At 36.4% G+C, this 23019-nt stretch overlaps 1 protein-coding gene across 1 annotated transcript in view; it reads right to left on the bottom strand.

Annotated features, from left to right (window-relative positions):
- Positions 1-23019, bottom strand: part of Lrp1b (LDL receptor related protein 1B) — a 1445827-nt gene that overhangs the window by 659293 nt on the left and 763515 nt on the right. The window contains 1 exon segment of the mRNA XM_050139953.1: positions 22235-22351. Within this exon segment, the coding sequence (XP_049995910.1) occupies positions 22235-22351 (117 nt within the window).

Below are 23019 nucleotides of genomic sequence, written 5' to 3'. Positions count from 1 at the left end.
TAGCCAGAGAAAAATTAACATGCTGAAGAGTTCAGGCAATAATTTGAACTAAGCGTTTTGCTAGGAAAACAATAATATACCTGTTTATAGATGGTGGAAATGATTCACTTAAAGATTTGTGGATTTCGACCCAAAAATATGAATATGGTATGTACTCACTCATTAGTGGATTCTAGCCATAAACAAAGGACATTGAGCCTATAGTTCATGATCCTAGAGAAGATAAGTAATAAGGTAAACCCAAAGAAAAACATATATAGATCCACCTGGGAATCAGAAGTAGACTAGATCACCCGGCAAAAGTTGGGAACATTGGGGTGGAGGATAGAAGGAATAGGAGAGGGGAAAAGGGGAAGGTTGGGGAAGAGCTTGGGGAAGTGGGATGATTGAGATGGACTAGGACCCTGAGCAGTGAATGAGAGGATGCCTGAACTGGCCTTGTCCCATAGTCACACTGATGACTATCTTGAATATCACCATGTAATTTCATCTGGCGACAGATGGAGACAGAAACAGAGACCCACATCTGAGCATTGGACTGAGCTCCCAAGGTCCAGTTGAGCAGGAGGGAGAATATGAGCAAAGAAGTCAGGACCATGAGGGGTTCATCCACTGAAACAGTGTGTCTGAGCTAATGTGAGCTCACCAACTCCAGCTGGACTGGGAATGAACGAGCATGGGATCAAACTGGTCCCTCTGAATGTGGTTGACAGTTGGGGCAGACTGAGGGGCCAATGACAATGGCACTGGAATTTGTCTCTACTGCATGTACTGGCTTTTGGGGATCTTATTCTCTTTGGATGCATACCTTGCTCAACCTGGACATAGTTGGGAGGGCCTTGGACTTCCCACAGGGCAGGGTGCCTTGCCGTCTCTTAGGACTGAAGGGAGTTGGGGGGGGGGACTTAGAAAAGTCCTGTGTGACCACAATTACCAATGTCTCTCAACACTGGAATTCTCTTCCCACAGCCATCCACTCATTGCTGTTTCTAACATACTTTATTAGTAAATTTCTACATCATTTTCAATTTTCATCCATAATCTACTCAGAATGGTATTATACTTTATATTATAAATTGCTTCATTATGCCAATGAATACATTTCTGATTTTTCCAGACATGAGTTTTTACATATTCCCATTATTTTAGTATTTGATTCCCAATGTTTTATCTGCACTTATAATTCCATCATTGGCTAAGGCAGGGACCGGATGCTCCCTGGGGCTCACACACAGAAAGCCTAGCATGAAGGAATGTTTATCGGCCTAGCACTGAGACTGAGATTAAAAGCTTCTTGGAGCTTGCTGGTCAGCTGGCCTCATCTATGTGTTGGGTTCCAGAACTGAGAGAAACCCGTCTCAGAAAAGAGAAAGAAAGAATTATTTTTAGTTTGATTGAAATATTTATTTTTTTTTTTTTTTATTTATACTTTTTACATACATACATACATACATACATACATACATGCATGCATCATGCATGCATTAGTTTGACACCTAAGCAAATTCTGATGTTATTCCTGCATGGGAAAATGTGACTAGCATCAGTTAAGGTGAAGAACTACCATGTTAAATCTTAAATTCATCTTAACTTTTTCTTGATAATAGTGTCAAAAGCACAGTCCATTTTAGGAGGAATAAACTAAATATAGAGGCTTTCATTTAGCACTGGATAGAAAAATTCATATCCCTAATTTTTTTACAATTACCACTAGGTTCTAACAGAGAGAAATGATATCTACTCACAATATACACCTCACCCTAAAGCATGAATTACAGCTAAATCCTCTTGAATTTAATATTTCCTTCTTTCATATTAGTTTTACTTTAACACTTGAAATTAGTGCCTAAATATTCTGTTAACTTTTGTATTGTATTTCTTTAAAGTACTGTTATAAAATTTTATTCATGACCAATAAATAAATATGGCTTTATTGACTTCATATATATACATATATGCATATATACGTTGACTTCAAATCTTTCAGTATAAAATATATCACATTTAGAAATATTTAATGATTAATTCTGTAAAATATATTAGAAAGTACAAACCAAAATTTTACACATTTATCCTGTTCCAATTACGGTGGGAAAGAGAAAGCTATACAGGTAGTTTGCACAATTCTTCTATTATATTTTTGCCTTCAAGTTTATTAGCATGTTATATGAATGCCATTCTGTAAACAGCTACAATTTCTCTTTCAAGGACCTTCCATTTGTCTAGTGCATATGGCTTAAGGGATGTTTCCCAAAGACATCATTTTCAGATGCTTTTCTGTTTTTTTTTTTTCTCCCTCTTGCCTAGGTATCTGTGTCTTTCTTTTTCTCTAAAAAGAACCCAGGAAAGTAATATTCAATGACGTCTCAGAATTCTGTAGCCCATAGGATAGAGAAAACTTTGATGACTAGGTTGTGAGAGTATACAGGTATTAATAAAAATTAGATGATAAGGTAATAATGTTGTGGGAATCCAGATTTAGAAAAGTGATTCCTTAAGTTATGGAGACCACAGTCACTCCACCTTTCCTGTTAATACTTGGAAACTGGAGCGCTGAAATTGTCATCTCCGAACCCCAGTGAGAAGCAAATAATACACTTCACCTTAGGATGCTTCACAAGAGCTTCAAGGGTCAGAAGAAATTCGGGATTCCTGTCACCGATATCAAAACACTTGAGGTTTTCACTATACTTCCATTATCATTTCCAAGAAAGTTTAATGATGCTACAGCACCGGGAGATCTGGGAAAGACCGAATTACATTCTTCATTCTGTCTTTTGTTTAAAATCTGATTTTTACCTGCTGTAATGCATGTAGTCATCTGTTGATGTGAAAATTGAAATGGTGCTTCTTCAAGTTACCCATGCTGTTCTGTATTTACTGATAGACACATTTTAGATATTGCTGCTAGCTCTGTCTCCCAAAGCCTAGGACTCATAAGGAACAGATTACTGATTTGTATTGCTTTTACTTCATTTTGACATTGGGCTTGTTATCTCAGAAGTCTGTCTAGTTAGATTACTGTGGTTAATTGTATATTTCTGTTTATAAAATGATCTAGTGATGCAGAGCAATTCTGCTACTATTTACTGTAGATTAAATAAATGACAAGTAAAATGAAAATAGTTAGTGTGTATGTGAAAGTCATTTTTCTAGTAGTAGCCATTAAGAGATGCATTTTAAGGTTATTCACATGCTTAACTATTTGGAGTAAACATGGTTACCACAGAATACACTTTTAATTTGATTTATTCCATAGATCAGATTTTAAAAGATGCAATGATATAAACACTTTTTAGTAAAAATATATTGCCATATTTTATGTTTCTTGCTGCTTTTCTACTTTTCATTTTACTTTCTTTCTTTCTTCCTTTTGGGGGTGGGGATAGTGATCAGGGCACAGGTGTAACTCTTTTCCAAAAGCCTATAAGCTTTATAGAGAGATAATTCTGGGCTGAGAACCTGGCTTATGAGTAATTAATGGATGATCTTGTTTATTAGTGTGTACAGTACTTATTGAAAAAGTCTTCTCATTTATGATTTTTATTTAGAATTTTATTATATGTAGAGTGGTAGGTTATAGAAATAGATTGTGGAGAATGAATGAATGGAAGGATGAATGAATGAATGAATGAATGAATGGATACCCTAGGCACAAGAAACACAAGGGCTCATACTCTTTTCCCAGATGCAGGAAATCTAGTTGGAAAAATATTTGGAAAGTAATTAAACACATGACTTTCAAAACTATCAAATGCTTGATCACATAAAGGCAGTGCATATAATACCCTTGACTGGGATTTTTCCGTGTAATACAGGGTTGAGAAACATTCCCCATCAGTACAAAAAGTGCTGGCCAGTGACAGTCAGGAAGGGAGAAGCAGACACTGCCTTTGGGCTGCCAGAGGGCTTTTTGGATACAAGTATTTAAGCAGACATAGGAGATACAAAGCAGTTCATCAGAAGGTAAGCTTCAGATGATTCTGTTCAGCTGTAGGCTAACAGGCGTCCTGCATGAATTTCAGGAGCTCTGTTCTACATTGTGGTTGATCTGCAGGCCGGGTATATTATTACACGGACTTCTGGTTAAGACATTTTCAAGTTAGAGAACATCTGTCCAAATGTGCCTATCAAAAACAAGGACAATGTGTCTTTCTGCAAAACACAGAAACATTGAAAATCACTTTTGGGCAGTTTTAACATTCTTCTGAAGGAAGCGACATAAAGCTAATGTGATTGAAATATCCATGCTAAAGCAGGTGACCAGGAGGGAAGGCATTGGGGTGTTCTACATCACACACGAGTCAGATATCAGAAAACACTGAAGTGAAAATGCATTAATTCTTGGAGAAAAAGAATGAATTTCAGCAGGAGGTTCTTCACAGATGGGATGGGATAGGTTTGGGAGAGCTTTTCGATCAATCCCTATTTATAAGGCAAAATCCTAGAAGTAAAAGGAAGTACACAGGAGTGGGTGAAAAGAAAATGAACAAAAGTTCAGGAAAAAACAGCAAATTGTTCTAACAATAAAACAGCCACGGAGAAAATAAATAGCAAATACTTTAATATGTTTCCAAAAGAGTAAAAAAGTATAAGATAGATGGAGAGAGTCCTCAAAAAAAGTAATGAGTTAACTCTGCATTGCTTGGTGCTTGCATATAAATGGAGAAGTTTGAATATTAATGTCAATGTTGAATATGACATTGTACTTTAATTACACTTAGAAGGTGGATCACAGAATGACGGTAGTATGTTGAAAATCTAATCCTACCTATGGTCATTTAGTATTGCCTTGTAGTATAAACACTGTCAACTGAGAAACCTAGACTTTAAGTGAATAAAATGGTCTTTTCTGGAAATTAACGACCATCTCACTTATTTCACAAACCTACTTTACAAGTTGAAATATTCCCATATGAAAAACTAAGGTAAAAGTTAATCTAAGACTTTAATAAAATATATCAAAGTGCTCATAGAATATATGACTATATACAGCCACACAGGAAGATCCCAGATGTAGAAGAATAATATCCAAACTATAAATGTTCTCAAAATTCAAAATTAAAAACACAACTTTTATAAAAGTATAAAAAAGGGAATATAATATTTGATCAGTAATGTTCACAGATTTATCAAAACAGGAGTAGCCTTACAAGATCTTCAGATATTTAGGCATTAACTATGTCTGTAAAGATTACTGAATGAGATCAGATGAATAATGTAAGAAATTCAGGTAAAATTTATTTAAATGGTCAAGACAAAAACTCTAAGAAATAAAGGCAATCAGGTGTTAGTGGCATACAACTTTAATCCTAGCATGTGGGAGGTAGACGCAGAGTGATTTCTGTAGTTTGAGGCCACCCTTTTCTATGGAGTGATTTCCAGGACAGACTCCAAAGCTATACAGAGACACTCTGTTTCAAAAAAACTAAGAAAACAAAAAAAAGTCAAACATTAAAAGAAAACAATTAGGACATTTGAAATTAAAAATTACTCTTGGAATTACAAGTTTAAATAATGAGCTAAATTACATACTAGTAAACTGAAGGATTACATTATATTTTGAAATTCGTTTGCTATTGATTGTTCTTAAGTTTTTTTTTCATATGTCTTTAGTTTTAGTTAATCTACTTCCTGCCTCCTTCCATGACTAAACCATTTACTTTCGGTTTCTAACCCTCTTCTTTCATACTGAAAATAGTAGTAAAAACAGAAACACTCAAATTGAGAGGCAATGTGGTAGTCTGAAACATTTAAACAAAGAATAATACCTGAATTTGGGATGGAGTCGTGTAGAATGATATGGGATATTGAGAAAAGTGAAATGGGAAGTTGATATCATAATATTTAATTGTATACATGAAACAGATGTTGAAAGAATAGACTTTAAAAAGGAGATTGACTAACCTGTAAAATCTAAAGAGATTACCATATCTACATAGTGAAGAGAAAAAAGAAATGAAAGAGATAAAGCATCGTGGCAGAGAACTAAAGATCCAAAACCGTGGGAGAGGAAAATATAGTGAAAAAAATCATATTCAAAAGCTTTCAATGCACTTTATAAGAATATGTTAGTATTGATTAATATTCAGGAAGAACAATAATCAGCTGACAGACAAAACACAACAGAAAGACAAGAATAGCAAGAACCAACTCACGAACTGGATTTGACATGCAAAAATTGCAAAGCATTAAATCAGAAGTAAAGGGATGTTAAGGTTTTAGAAATTCATTAACTCCCTTTCCCGAAGCAAATGGAGAGTTAAACAAAGGTAGAGGAACCAGCTAAATATCACAGGAAAATCAAGAAGGAGCCTGACTCTGAATGCAAGAAGAAAGCATTAGAGTGGAGTGGTATGGGAATAGATGTGCTAATAATAACAGAGAGTTTTGCCCTCATCTAAAGAAAACAATATTCCTCAAAATCTTGGACAACATTTAAGTTGTAGGAGTTTGGGAAATATAAATATGAATCTGAAGTCCCAAATAAATGAATGGAATAGAAAATGAATGTATAACATTGTATTTATTTTCTGAGAAATGTAAAGATGTCAAGAATCAGTGTGCGTGGCTTTGTTGATAGCATCCTCTCCACATGAGTGAATACTGATGCGACAGAACTAGGAACGTGAAAACTGAAATCATAGGGTCATTTTGTGTGCTGTTATTACTACTATTATCAATATTTATTACTATTATTATTCTTAATTCACATTTTAGTGAAGTAAACATTTTCAAACCTTAAGAATGAGATCATATCTAAAAGTGGCTGCTCTTCCTGGCAGCATGAATAATTGGTATTTAAGAAAATCTATGCTTAATTCAACCCCAAAGCTAGTAAACAATATCGTCGTATTTGTCATCCTAAGAAGTGATTGAAGAAATTAGTTTTAGTAGAGGTTAAAATATTTAATAAAATGTGACAGATAAATGATTATTACCTCATATACATTCATGTTAAAGTAAAAATAAACATGGATTGATTATCACAAGTAAATTAATTTTGTCACGTGTTATAAGGCTATATTTCTCAAAATTTTCCTCTCTGGCGTGTGTATGTCTTTTTGTGTGTGTATGTGTGTGTGTAAAGAATATCACATTCTTGAAGAGAACAAAAATGGAAATTTTTATTGTGAGATATAGCCTTTGAATTTAAATAACATAAAATTAATATGTTGTGCATCATTGCATCATCTTTGTTCTCATACTAATCCCAACAAACCAAAAATTCATTGTAACTGTGTGTAGGCAGAAGGAATCTGTTACCCAGAATTCTTTGTTATCAGTGTCATTGCTGCTGAAATTTTGGGACTTTTTAGAGCAAAGGGAGTTTGGAGCACATGGGGACGTTTTGAGAAAAAGGGACTTTAGAGTACATAGGTACTTTTTAGAGCAAAGGGAATGAGAAGGGTTTCCGGGATCTGTGTTCCATGGTTTCTTGGAAGGCTCAGGTCACAATTCTGCTTACACTAGGCCGGCATTACCCTTTCTTTTCATGAACAAGGAAAGCCAGCAAGCTAGGCAAGGCTGCACGTTCTTGAAATACCATTTAGTTTGCAACCAATGTAGGGAAGTTTCAAGTTCAAGGCCAGCCTAGGAACAGTGCTCCCATTCTAAGGGAAAGGGGGACAGAGTGAAAGTATAATACATAGAAATAGGACTGAAGGGCTCATCTCAGAGCTCATTCTTATCACAGAACAGCTGCTTTCTTCACAGTGCAGGTCTGGACCCAGATGTGGTTATGATTATAACATGGATTCTGTTCCTGCTTGATTTGAGGTGCATTAGGGATTGAACCCTGAACCCCATACACTTACTGGACCTTAATCTTCACCTTTGCACATGGCTTCAAAGGCTTCACTCTTAACTAATCTAGTTCTCGAACTTCCCGCTTACATAAAAAAAAAAAAAAAAAAAAAAAAACCGGACTCGCTGAACATAGCGGACAATGAGGACTACTGAGAACTCAAGAACAATGGCAATGGGTTTTTGATCCTACTGCACGTACTGGCTTTGTGGGAGCCTAGGCAGTTTGGATGATCACCTTACTAGACCTGGATGGAGGTTCGTGGTCCTTGGACTTCCCACAGGGCAGGGAACCCTGATTGCTCTTTGGGCTGACGAGGGAGGGGGACTTCTTTAGGGGAGGGTGAGGGAAATGGGAGGCAGTGGCGGGGAAGAGACAGAAATCTTCAATAAATAAATTAATTAATTAAAAAAGTGTAAAAGTTCTCAGTGGACTGTTTTGTATCCTCATATTGTCTAAACCTGGCTTCAAATTAGTGCTCCCAAGTGATCCTCTCAACTAGGGATTCCTTCAGCGCTGGCTACTTTTTATTATTTTTCTTTACATAAAAAGTAAATACATTTCAAAGAAATTAGTTTTTTTTCTCAAAATTATCCATATGACAGCAAAATACAAATAAGAATGCAGAAGATCGGAGCTGGAGAGATGGCTCAGTGGTTAAGAGCATTGCCTGTTCTTCCAAAAGGTCCTGAGTTCAATTCCCAGCAACCACGTGGTGGCTCACAACCATCTGTAAAGAGGTCTGGCCCCCTCTTCTGGCCTGCAAACATGCACACAGAGAGAATATTGTATGCATAATAAATAAATAAATATTTTTTAAAAAAAGAATGCATAAGATCTTGATGAAATAGGTAAGATAGATCAAGGTGAATACTGTGCAGCTATTCAGCAGTCTGCCTTCCCATCAGCAGAAATTTTTGCATATCAAATAAACATACATGTATTTCTTAGATTCCTGGAGGAATTTCATAAAACTATTATTTTCCAGTGAAGGAATAAGTCGCAATAAAAAACCCAAAAGAATAATTACAGACTTTATCTCATATCACTGTTAAATAAGATAAATAACATCTTTATCTGAGTAGAAGAAAATTATGAGTGATTGACATGTATTCTTGCTTGTACAAATATTTTGAAATAAAATTATCAAGCTGATCATTAATCAATATAATAGTAATTAACTTTTTCAGTTACATGAAAATTGAAATGTCTGCTTGAAGTGTTCACTGCTCTACACAATCCCGTTCTTAATTTATTAGTATAATTTTATCACTGCTTTTTGAAATACGTAGATATGATCAGTTTTACATCAGTATGAAAATGTAACATTACCTTATATAAATATATATATCATGCTCTATGCTTGTAGTTTATTTGGAAACTTTAAAACTTTTAGAATATAGATAGATAGATAGATAGATAGATAGATAGATAGATAGATGATAGATAGATGTGAAGAGAAATGCATAATTTTTAAAACTTAATCTACTTTTATCTATTATTTTCATTTTTATTTTAAAAATTGAGCTGGGCGGTGATGGTGCACACCTTTAATCCCAGCACTCGGGAGGCAGAGGCAGGCGGATCTCTGTGAGTTCGAGGCCAGCCTGGTCTACAAGAGCTAGTTCCAGGACAGGAACCAAAAAGCTACGGAGAAACCCTATCTTGAAATATCAAAAAAAAAAAAAAAATTGAAAAGAGCAACATGAGAACTTGCCTGAGAGCTAAGGATGGCTGTCATTTTAATAGTGAAATGAGTAAGGTATTATCACTACCCTCTTCCTCTTCACAGTTGATCACATCAGGCAGATGTACATTTTCTACTTACTGAGGGTCCCCTTAGGTCTTTCTCCTAACCTCTTAGGGCAGAACCTATGTCCTTTCACCTCCCCCAAGGTCACTGTTAGACTAAATATAATTTCAGCTTATATCCCAGGAAAGTAATTCTGGGGAGGAGATCACATGTGCCCATGAAGTCTTGCAAGGCAATTAAGAGGAGCCAGATCCTGACCTCCTTTCTGCCTCATACTTTAGAGGAGAGCCTTCATTTCTCTGATCTCAAATATGCTCACATTTTGGAAATTTTTCATCCATGAAACGAGCAAGAACTAGTGAGTCAAATCTGTACAACTTGTCTGTTACACAGAACGCCAAAATTTGGAGGACTTGCTCTGAGAAAGTGAAGTGGGAAGAACATTTTGTTTTGTAGTTAAGTGTGGTGACATCTTTAATGAGGGAAGAAAATGGGGGGTTAGCTAATGCTCCTCAGCTGTTGCAAAACGGACAGTACTTGGGAATAATTTAAAGGCAACTGACCTCTAGAAAGTATTGTGTTTCATAGTAGGCATGGTGTTTGAAATTTGACCTGATGATTCTCTGGATTTCCTTCGTGTCTTTCATTATGTCCCCCTTTTTGTTTCTGATTCTGTTAATTTGGATATTCTCTCTCTGCCTTTTGGTTAGTTTGGATAAAGGTCTGTCTATTTTGCTGATTTTCTCTAAGGACAAACTCTTTGTCTCATTGATTTTTTTGTATTGCTTTCTTTGTTTCTATTTTGTTGATTTTAGCTCTCAATTTGAGTACTCCCTGCCATCTAGTTCTCTTAGGTGAGTTTGCTTCTTTTTGTTTTAAAGCCCTGGTATCCGATAAGATACATGGGTTTATTCCAAAATTAGAAAACTTAGAGGAAATGGACAACTTTCTGGATAAATATTGCTTACCAAAATTAACTCAAGACCAGGAAAAAATTAAATAGACCTATAACTGCTAAAGAAATATAAAGTCATGAAAAGTCTCCCAACCACAAAAAGTCTGGAACCAGATGATTTCAGCTCAGAATTCTACAAGATTTTCAAAGAAGAACTAATACCAATACTCCTGAAATTGTTCTACACAATAGAAACAAAATGGAATATAGACCTAAACAGAGAAATCTCAACAGAGGAATTTAAAATGGCTGAAAGACACTTGAGGAAATGCTCAAAATCCTTAGCCATCAGAAATAAAATTCAAAACAACTCTGAGATTCCATCGTACACCTATAAGAGTGGCCAAGATCAAAAACAATGATGACAACTTATGCTGGAGAGGATGTGGTGGGAAAGGGAACACTCCTGCAGTGCTGGTGGGAGTGTAAGCTGGTACAGCCCCTTTGGATAGCAGTATGTCAATTTTTCAGAAAATTAGGAAGCAATTTTCTTCAAGACCCAGCAATGCCACTTTTGGGTATATACCGATAGGGTGCTCAATCGTACCACAAGGACATGGGCTCAGCTATGTTCATAGGAGCATTATTTGTCATAGTCATAACCTGGAAACAACCAAAATACTCCTCTACAGAAGAATGGATAAGGAAAATGTGGTACATTTACACAATAGAGTACTACACAGCAGAAAAAAAATGACATCTTGAAATTTGTAGGCAAATGGATGGAGCTGGAAAACATCATACTGAGTGAGGTAACCCAGATTCAGAAAGACATTTATCATATATACTCACTCATAAGTTACTTTTGGATATAAAGCAAAGAAAACCAGCCTACAAACCACAATCCCAGAGAACCTAGACAACAATGAGTACCCTAAGAAAGACATCTAATATATATGGGAAGTAGAAAAAGACAAGATCTCCTGAGTAAATTCAAAGCATGGGGACCTTGGGTGGGGGTTAGAGGGGAGGGGAGAGGAAGGAAGGGGAGTAGAGAAAAATGTATAGCTCAATAATATCAATTTAAAAAAATGAAAGTAGGTGTGGTGGCATACACTTTTAATTCCAACAGTCTACAATCAAAGGCAGGGGGATCTCTTTGAGTTTAACTTCATTCTGTTCTACATAGTGAGCTCATGCCCACCAGGGCTATCACCGTGGGGGATACGGGTGAGGGCTCCATAGAGAGACCCTTTCTAAAAAGGGGAGGGAGATGAAAGCAAGCAGGCTGACCATCCAATGGCAAAGAAGAAAATGTCCTGGAAGTCATTGTTTGACCGTCACACTAAGCCACACAAGTACTAACTTGATAAATCCATGAGGAAATATTGTTTTGATGAAAGGTAATATATCAAGACCTACACAAAAGATAGAATTTGGAATGAGGGACAGAATACATTGAATGAAATTACTGGAATACTGGGTACATCTGAGATAAATAAGAGCAGAGCCTGTTTTCAAGATGTTGCCTCCATAAGAAAAAACTGCAGTTTTCTTGAACAATACAGGACTTCAATATGGGGATATTTAAATTAATAAATTTAGTATTAAAAACGAAAATTAAGGGAAATATTTACAGAAGTGTACGTGCTGTTTTGTTTGTTGTTGCTCTTGATTTTGTCAATTTGACACAAGGAAAATGTGGGAAATGGAATCTTAATTGAGAGAGTACCTCTAACAAGAGTCCTGTTGTAAAGATTTCAGGACATTTTATTCATATGGGAAGGACCAGTTCACTATGGGCAGTGCACTCCTGGTCAGATAGATATGCTTGGGTTGTTTAAAAAAAAAAAAGGCAGGTGAAGCCACAGTATGAGCAGTCGAGTAAATAGCACTGGTCCATGGCTTCTGTCTCAGCTTCTGGTTCGAGTTTCTGTCTGAGCTCCTGCCCTGCCTTTCTTTCATGATAGACTGAAAGATGAAAAGGGAGGTAAACCCTTTCCAACACAAACAAGCACTCTAACCTCAGAGACATTCCCCAGTCACTGACGTTTTATTCTCAAGGGCATGGTTGGCTAAGTCATTTCTAGTTTGCACTTCTTGTTTGTGTAAGAAACACCAGGAAAGGGAGCTCAGAAGTAGCTGTCGGGAAAGTGTTCCTCAAAGCTTGAATGCGTATTAAAGTCTTCAGGACATAAGATAAAGACTGCTGACCCTGTAACCTCTTAAGATTGAAAAGGCAATTTCAGCGTGGGAGTGCTGGCAGAAGCCTGCTGGTCTACCACAATCATCCAACTAAGAACGATCACCAGTCTCTGTAGAGATAAGCCATTATGGTTGTGCTGACCTGTGTGTGTGTGTGTGTGTGTGTGTGTGTGTGTGTGTGCATGTCTTAACAAATTAAACTTGTAGGGCATGAAGAGATCACAGACTTCTGGCTACTTCTTCATGCTAAAAATCACATGAATTGCCTTCTCCTCAAAACAGGTACTTGGCGTTCTTCTCAAACCCACCAGACAGATATCTTTTGGGCAGGGAAGGTACAGGAAGCTCACTGTAGCAAGCAATGTGCACGATGCTGGGTCTTGTGCAAAATGTGGGAAAGAAAGACAGAACATTTAAGCTGAAGGACAAATTGTTGCTTTTCATAATAGCCTTTCAGAATCTGGTCTCAGTGACCACTCCCTCCCACCACACACACACACACACACACACACACACACACACACATGCTGCAGAATGGGCTTTCTTAGTCAATGAGGGAGTTGTAACAATAAATAAACAAATAAATGCAAGTAATATAATTTCACAATGAAGATAACAAAAATACAACTTAGCAAAAGGCTGCCTACCATTTTTAAGCATAAAAATCTTAATAATGTTTGAATACAAACTCACAGAGCAAAAAAAAAAATAACAAGAGGAGGCAGCAATCTAGGATACAAAATACACATCTTCAAGATGCATAGGTAAAAATAGTCTCCTGATTCCTTTGAGTTCCATAATTTTAACAATGATAATTATTGTCTTATTGATACTAACTGCCAAACACAGCATAAAAGACTTTTCGGGGCTGGAGAGATGGCTCAGTGGTTAAGAGCACTGGCTGCTCTTCCAGAGGTCTTGAGTTCAATTCCCAGCAACCACATGGTGGCTGACAACCATCTGTAATAAGATCTGGCACCCTCCTCTGGCATATGGGCATACATGGAGGCAGAATGTTGTGTATATAGTAAATAAATAAATCTTAAAAAAAGATTTTTCAAAAATCAAGGTGTATTGTTAATAATTTCATGATTAACAAAAGATGGAAAAATAAATTTTAAAAATGAAAAGGATGATCAATATTCATTCTTGTCACCATTTTAAAATGGGAGAAAATGACAGGAGCTAGACACTGGTCACGAAGTTTAGAACAGACACCAATAATCTATGATTCTCTGTTTCTGCATCCATTACTTGGCTGGAATCTCCAATCCATGGTTCATTTCTGACAAAAAGCCAGGATTTCCAAAGAGAGCTCCCTTTTTTGCTTTAGCTTCCTCTTCATTCTTCTCTGTTTAACCCTTCCCCTGCCAGGACACTATGCGAGAATGCTTCTTAAATTGGCCCAAGTGAACTCACAAACTTGCTCCATATGTGTCATCCCATTGTGGCCATGTTCCCCTTAAATAGCAGTTGACCAATAGCATCCCGGACACCAGTCCTCTAGATCCTATTGTGCCAAACAGGAGGCTTTTCTAATTGGGGCTTAAATTCTTTCCCTAAACTCACCCGTGCCTTTCAGGTCCCATAAAATTCATTCTTGAATTTGTGATACAAAAACTCAGAAAGCACTGGTTTGGTTGGTAGTCCGGTGACTGGTGGGTTTTGAATCGTCCAGCATCTTATTTCTCAAGTTATGCACATTGGACAGGGGGCAGCCTCCATTGCTCTCTAGAACCTGCCACTTTTTTTCAGTCACATGGAGAAGTGAAGTTTATGTAAATCTCCGGCAACCACATTAGGTAAAAGCTATTAAAATAAGTTTTCTTCAATATTTAGAGAAACTATGTGATCATTAATAATAGTAATAGAATTATTTATTCTGAATGAACTCAATTTTTTACAGATACAAAGAATGCATCATGAAAATACTACAAGTAGAATACTCTCACATCTCACAATATTTTGAAAAATATCACCATGATATTTTTGTCACACATGCAAGATGATGGCAAATTTAGATGAAGGGATAGTTGGATCAATAATATATTGACATAATTTAAATTTATTAGATTAAAATTTTCACAGAAGTGCATAATTGAGTGTTTATAAAACAATTCTCAAATGTGTTTCTATGATTTGGTTAAGGACTTAAGATATGTTTAATATATTATTTAATTTCCAACTGTGACCAAATTTTAGACATTCTGACATGATACTGTTCATATATAATGTTCACATTTGAACTGCTTAATAAGCTCAAAACTATTCATATAAACATGTCCTGATATTTTATGTAAGTTATGATGTTTGTACTAAGTTGCATTAACATCTGTACATTCAGGCAGCCTGTGGGCCCCTGGTTGAACCCTTGATGTACTAAGTCATGGGTTCAATCTGAAGAGATAAGAGGAGGTTAAGTTGATAAGGGAGCGTGGTGTAAAGTAGAAAGGATAACACTTGGGACAGCCCATGAAATAAATGGAAAAGGGAGAATCAGACTGTCAACATAAAATAAAATAGAATACCTTGGAAATACTAACACTGCAAGTACTCAGATACCCAAAGGGACAATCTAGTTTCCTTTTTTTTTTTTGAATCTCTCTCTCTCTCTCTCTCTCTCACTCTCTCTCTCTCTCTCTCCCTCTCTCTCTGTAGCTATCTGCCTAAACTTCACTTCTAGACCAGGCTGATCTGAAACTAACTGAAATCCACCTTGCCTCTGCCTCCCAAGTGAAAGAATTATGTCAGTCAATCTACTTGATTTAATAAGGTTCATATATTTATTATCATTGTTGGTATCTTCAGTGTCTTACACAGTCCATGCAGACATAAAATTTGGTATTTATTTGAGGATGCCTTTAAATGTTAATCCTCTTGCCTCCACCAAACAATTGCTGGCTTTTCAGGCATGCTGCATGCACCATGTACAGTTTTATGTGGTGCTATGGATGAAACCAGGCGTTTTGTGCACATATATTAGGCACTTTAAGAATATCATCAGGTCTTTATTAATTTTGCTTTATTAGTTTTCTTTGATTTTGAAGACTTGATCTCACTATAATTCAAACTGGCACTGAACTCATAATCTTCCTGTCTCCTCTATTAAAATGTTGCAATTCTAGGTGTATACTAGCACACCTGGTTTGTGCTTAGATAATGTAATTAATGAAGAACTCAACATTCCACATATGGATAAAGCTTCTATCAATAAATTTTAGAATACTGATGAGAAACAGTTCATGGAAACAGTCGCAATAACATTAGAAGTCCTCTTCAATGAAAAAATTTAAATCTCTGATGGAAGGGACTGTGGAAGATGCTAGAAGATGGAAAAATCACCCATCCTCATGGATTGGAAGAAGTAATATGGTGTGGGGAAAACTGAACATCTATATGTTCTAATACAATTAGACCTATCGCTATTGCCATGAACAAAAGTTAATAAAATGTATCAAAGACCTCAGCAGGAAACCGAAATTATGGAAGTGTTATGGAAAGCATAGGGAATAACCTATATAGTACAGGTATAGAAAGAATGTTTTAAATGGGACTCTATTTACTCAGGGAATAAGGCCAACAATTAACAAATGGTAACTCATAAAACTTGAGTGCTTCTGTACATCTAAGGAAACGTGTGAAGGTTAATCCTAATAGGCGACAATCTTTGTCACCTCTATATCCAATAGAAAATTAATACCCAGAGTGTATGGAGAACTCAATAAATCAAAAATTGAGAAATAAATTGGGTATAATTAAAAGTATTGAAAACAGATCTAATATAGAATTCTCAAGATGAAACATAAGAATAGCTTAGAAAAGTATTTTAAATGTCCCAGATCCTTAGCAATCATAGAAATGCAAAATAACCTACTTTTGTCTCGCTTCAGTCAGAAAGGCCAAAATTGAGAAAAGAACCGACAAGAAACACTGCTGAGGGTGTAGGAAAGTGATACCCCCATTCTCTATAGGTAAGACTTCAAACTGGTGTAGCCACGATGGAAGTCAGGGTAAAGAATTCTGCAAAAGGTACCATATGACCAACCTATAACACTCCTTGACATATGCTCTCAGGACTTCATATCTTACTATAAAAATATACTGGCTTAGCCAAGTCCATTCTTCCTCTTTTCACAAGGGCAAACAAATGGAAACAACCCAATATCCTTCAATGATGAATGGGCAATAACTATATGGTACATATACACAATTACATAGTATGTAGCAATTGCATAGTAAAAAAAATGAAACATAAGTTGTGCACCAAAATGTTACACAAAATGTGGTGACCCAGAGAGACAAACACTACATATTCTCTTTTATTTGTAGATCCTGAATCTATATATTTGAGTATGTAATCTGAAGTACCCTAAGAATCTAGAAAATAGATATGTACCATGAGGGAAAGAAGGAAGTTGGAGATGTAGAATAGGGAATACCCCTTTCTCCACAACCTCTCCAGCAAAGGCTATCATTGGTTGGAGAGGTTGTGGAGAAAGGGGTACCCTCATCCATTGCTGATGGGAATGCAAACTTGTGCAACCACTTTGGAAAGCAGTGTGGCGGTTNTATTTCTCAGAAGGAAATGGAGAAACTGGGGACTGTGATTAAGTATTAGGGAGGGAATATAATACAGAGGAAATGACAGAAAGAAGATAAGTAGCAAATGTTGTTTGAAAAAAACACAGGAATCATTTTTTAGATGAAGAAAAATACACATGAATGTGTGCACATTTACATATAATATATATATATATGCATATTAGTGTGTGTTAAATGGGATCATCCCTTTTGAAATTATAATGTTTATACTAAGAGACATATAGAATATCTAACAAAACTGCAAAGACCAAACATTGGAAATCTTTCATCCTTTTGTTGTTCTCAGAGTCCAAGAAAATGTAAAATCAATATAGGTTACTGCTATTGTCCCTAGGTACCCCCTTCAAGAATTTATAAGTACATCATTTATGCTAAAAACATCACACATTTTGTACACATGATTTGGTAGAATTGAGCAATAAGTGATTTGAAAGACTCCTCCCTTAGGTCTAGTTCTCATAGTAAAGGAAGGTTCTATGCAATCTCCAAAAAAGAAATAAAATCAATATCCCTACCCAGCCATGAACTACAACAGTGGTGAGCCCAACATTTCCCCAATAGTGAAGTCATGGTATCTTAATCTTGGAGATACCCAGAAATTGCCTAACTGGACTCAAGGCCAGTCAGCAGGTAGAAGTCCATACCTGGTACTTTAAACCTACACAACTATCAAGGCTGGAGAAGTCACAGATCTTAGAGGAAAACCTGATATTGTGACTTCCCTGAACAAATTCCAGCTGTATTTTGAGTACTTATCCTTAAACTTGCTGTTGCTTGTAGCTGTCACCTTCATTAAAGTAGCTTATTTTTGCAGCAGACAGGGGCTTTTACAGAGAACCACAGTAGAATAGCATCATGGCCTCCCTGGCCACAATTAGTATGTTTACAGCACAAATTCTAAGCCTAAGGCTCAGGAAATACTATTGAATAGGAGATGGAAAGATTGTAACAAGATAACAAGAAAACATGAACAAAAAATGGCTTCATCTTAGTTTTGAAAGTAATAAACTTAATTGTCATAAAGCAAATGTCAAACAAAATCAAATATACATGTAAGTTTGTTAACTCAATGGTTTCAAAAATATAGTTGTTGGCCTACTAGCATAAGAATTAGCACTAACTAGGAATTTGTAGAAGATGTAAGTTTTCTCCATTTTGCCCTATGGAAGAGATTCTCAGAAAGATAGACAACATATCTTTTTAATGATGTTCTGGTTTAGTTTTCTGTTTCTTTTTTTTTATTGATTTTTATTGAGCTCAACATTTTTCTCTGCTCCCCTCCCTGATTCTCCCTTCTCCCTTCAACCCTCTCCTAAGGTCCCCATGCTCCCAATTTACTCAGGAGATCTTGTCTGTTTCTGTGACAGTCTCAATGACTAAAAGCAGCTCATAGAGGACAGATGGTATTTTGTTGTTTGTTTGTTTTGCCTTTTTGTTTCTTTTTTTTTTCCATTTCAGAAATTACATTCTATCACTGAGAGAAAGCAGGATAAGAGCTCAAGAAGGAAACAGGAGGTAGGAATTAAAGTAGTGGAGACTGCTTTCCTGGCTTACTCCCCTCAGCTGGCTTGATCAATCTGATTTTCTATACAACCCAGTACAACCTGGTCAGGCGTGGCATCATATGGCTGAGCCCCCCCTCATATCAATGGGCCAGTTCATCACTGGAATGGGGGGCAGCACTCTTCCATTCCTTTTCCCAGACAAGTTTAGTTTGTTTGAAGTTGGAAAGACTTGTTAATGAGCATGTTTTCTAGAAGAATCTGAAATTTGCTCAACTGAGAGAATGCCACCATTAAGTTAAAGTTTCTCAAACATCAATGAGGACTCATTGCTCTAAAACAAGTTTAAAAAATTTACTCCTAGCCGGGCGATGGTGGCGCGCGCCTTTAATCCCAGCACTCGGGAGGCAGAGGCAGGTGGATTTCTGTGAGTTCGAGGCCAGCCTGGTCTACAGAGCTAGTTCCAGGACAGGCTCCAAAGCCACAGAGAAATCTTGTCTCGAAACAAACAAACAAACAAACAAACAAAAAAAAAACAAACAAGGAAAAATTTACTCCTGAGTATTAAAAAGAATTTCATTGAACTGCCTAGAATGAGGTATGGATTTTTTTTATTTGTAGCTATCATTTGCTGCATTGCTATGTGATAAAGGAAAGACGGAGTTTGATGTATTTCCTACATCTATTTTTCCCATTCTACTCCTAAAATGTTCAATCAGGTTATCCTTTTTAATTTTTACTCCCTGAACATCTTTTCATTTCATCTTCATATTTAAATATTCAAAGCATTCTGGTAATAGAATTATTATCTTTTCCTCAGGATCCTGAGGCCCTATCTATCTATCTATCTATCTATCTATCTATCTATCTATCTATCTGTCTATCATCTATCTATTCATTTCTTATTCTTTAAATTAACCTATTATTAACATAAAATAGTTTAATAATGAAAATTTCCTAAGACATTATTCTAATTTGTTCTTAGTTGATTCTTCTTTTTTCCTCCCCACATTTTCTCCTCCTAAGTCATCGATCCTTCCTCACCAACTCTTATTCTTTTTGCCTTCATTTTATAAACTTCTTCCTGCCTTCTCACTTTTCCAGTGAGAACAAATATTCTTCTCCATTGTCCGTATATCCTAATTTTTATCGGAAGCAATATAGTCATATGTGTTTGCACACTTTAATTCTGAATCTAATATTATTTTCCACGAAAACCACTAGTTATTAAACATGTCAGGGGTAGATCTTAAGACTTAAGTGAAAATAGCAGAATGAAGTCTCCTGCAAAGGCTGACACCTTTGGGAATTTCCTCTATTCCAAGACCAAATGTAAAGCAGTCCAGTTCTGATGAACTATGGAAACAGAAGCTATACAGTCTACATGCATGGGTAATACCAGTTGGATGTTGTTTCCCTTTTCCTTATTAGGAATCAATCTTTGTCATTTTGAATTCAGTGAAAGGCCATGTTATGCCACAGAAATATAATTTCTCCTACAAAGGGAGATTGTTTCTCCCAAAGCTTCTTGATCAGCTTCTTATATACAACTCTTGATGTAAAATCAGAAAGAGTGGGCTATCCTCAAGGGCACAACCCCTGAGAGGCTACCTATGCTCTGACAGATGACTGTACACCCATGCACATTCGGATCCGGTAAGTGGACTCAGTGTATTTTAAAAAAATAACATATGCAGGTGGGAAAGAAAGATGCAGAGAGATCAGGGAAGGACTGCAGGAGAAAAAATGAGTGATATATTTGATTCAAACATGATGGTCAAAACACATAATCAAAATACATTAAATTCTCAAATAATAATAATTTAAAAACCGAATGTTTTTCATGCTTTATATATTCTTATTTTCTTTTATGAGGGGTACGGAATATCAACTATGCAAAGAATAGAAAGATCAATACAAAAGGATCTGAAGGGAGGATGGACAAACAACCCCAAAGTTGTTTAATAAATCCTCAAGGTATCTTATTATGTTATATCCATTAAAATTATACAAAATGAATATGTGTATGCACATATATATTCATATACATATGACTATGAATTTGGATGTCTATCAGATATTGAAGGGGTTGGATTGACAATCTACCATGAACATGTTCTATACCTGGTTTTTAATACAAAATGACATGGCAACAGGATGTAAAAACAACAGAAGGAAGCTTCTGAGAGATTTTTTATGTTCAGAAAATCAATTAGAGTATTGTTACTTACATACAACCTATTTCTTAAACAAAAATGTTATGAATTTAAAACTAAACATTTAAATGAAGGCAATAAACTTGAGATTCATAATTTTATAGCAAATTTACTGTCTTGATTGTGTTGTGAATGAATCTTTGGTTTATTGCATTGATCAAGCAGAAATACTACATCTTACTTATTTTTGCATATCTCTCCCTGATTTTACCATTTAGAAAGTGAGATTGCTTCTCGTAGCAGGGGATGTTCAAACAGTAGCACATCATTGTTTAAAGCCTATGATAGGGATGTGTGTCCTTCATCAAGACGTGCATGAGAATATGACTTTGCCTGTATCTTCTTAGCTACTCATATACCCAAATCAATGCAATTCCAGAATGACTAGTTTTCATTTAAAATGCACCTGTATTCATAAGATAGCCCAATAGGTACTGATTTCTAGTCTCAAGTGTGTGGCTAAAGGGTCTGTCTCCGTTCTTCTCTGTGTGAAGTATGGGTAACATTGGGGTTCCTTCAGATTGGCATGAAGACTCATTGAGAAACTATGCATCTGATAGTGCTTGCAGGCTCTGCACAACTCACCGCTGGGAAGGGAATTTACACAGATCTTCATGTACAAAAGAGAATAATTGCATGTGCAACTTTGTCAACAACACATCCTTTGTCAAAAAGAAATCATTTTGAAAATTGGAAACCTAGTGATATGTGACTGAGAAGGATACCATCAACACAGTTTTTTTTTTTTTTTTGGCAGTCAGAATTCTATGAATTCACAGCAATTCACAATTGTTATTTACTACTGAATCTCAGTTTCGATGATTTACTACTCCCAGAATGCGTCATCCACACTCTAACAAGAAACCTACTCTCGTTGTTTGCTGCAAATGTCAATCAAAACACAATTTTGTTTTGCAAGTTAAATCATAATAGTTCCAAGATTAACAGAAGAGTGTCTGCTTGGCCTTCTAATAGCTACGTCCTAACACAATCTGCAATGTCTGGATCCATGTGTTTCAACTGAGGTTATTGTATCTATTCTGAATGAGATCTATTAACCGAGGCTATTGTAACTACCTATTCTGAATGAGAGCTGTTCTGAAGCAGGCATTGAAAGTCACGTTCAAAGAGCTGCCATGAATAACGCATTTGCCTCCTTGAATCTTATTCATATAAAAATAGCTGTAAGGAAATATAGCACCAGTACACTGTATCTGCCACATCTCTACTAAAGCACAAGCATTCTCAACTTACCGCAGGATGCAGCTTCATCTGTCTGGTCACCGCAGTCATCCTCTCTGTCACACAGCCATGCTCTGGGAATGCAGCGCCCATTTCCACAAGAGAACTGGTCAGCCTGGCAGGTTCTGGCTGTAAAGATCAGGTTATACACAAAGAATAAATTCACAGAATTTTTGAGGAATGGCACAGGGAATATCTGTTTAAAATACAAGTGGTATTGTTTATGTTTTACATTTTTAGGTTTTGATGTTTTAATGTAATTATATTTCCCTCTTTCCCATTCCTCCTGCCAAACACTCCCACATAATCCCTTCCATAATCTTTCAAAGGCATGGCTTCTTTTTTTTCAGGATGCATTTTTTTGTTTGTTTCTTGGTTGTTTTGTTTGTTTGTTTTTCAAGACAGGGTTTCTCGGTGTAACAGCCCTTGCTGGACCTACTGGACCTAGCTATTGTAGACTGGGGGGGCCTCTAACTCACAGAACTCAGCGTGCCTCTACCTCCTGAGTGCTGGAATTAAAGGCATGTACAATCACAGCCCTGCTCTCTTTCTCTCTTTCTTTCTCTCTCTCTCTCTCTCTCTCTCTCTCTCTCTCTCTCTCTCTCTCTCTCTCTCTCCCTCCCTCCCTCCCTCCCTCCCTCCCTCCCTCCCTCCCTCCCTTCCTTCCTTCCTTCCTTCCTTCCTTTCTTTTTTAGGATACAATATTTTTTTAGTGAATTTTTGGATGAAGCTTTGTAAAACTAGCTTCCTCTCTGCTCTGAAGCTATGTACACTTTGCCTTTCAGTGAAATTGGCTG

This window comes from Alexandromys fortis, unplaced genomic scaffold (assembly GCF_014885135.2).
Source record: "Alexandromys fortis isolate MF-2015 unplaced genomic scaffold, M_Fortis_MF-2015_v1.1 scaffold_33, whole genome shotgun sequence".
NCBI classification, from domain to species: Eukaryota; Metazoa; Chordata; class Mammalia; order Rodentia; family Cricetidae; genus Alexandromys; species Alexandromys fortis.
The sequence above is the reverse complement of the archived record's forward strand: the minus strand, read 5'-3'. Positions and strand labels throughout refer to the sequence as shown.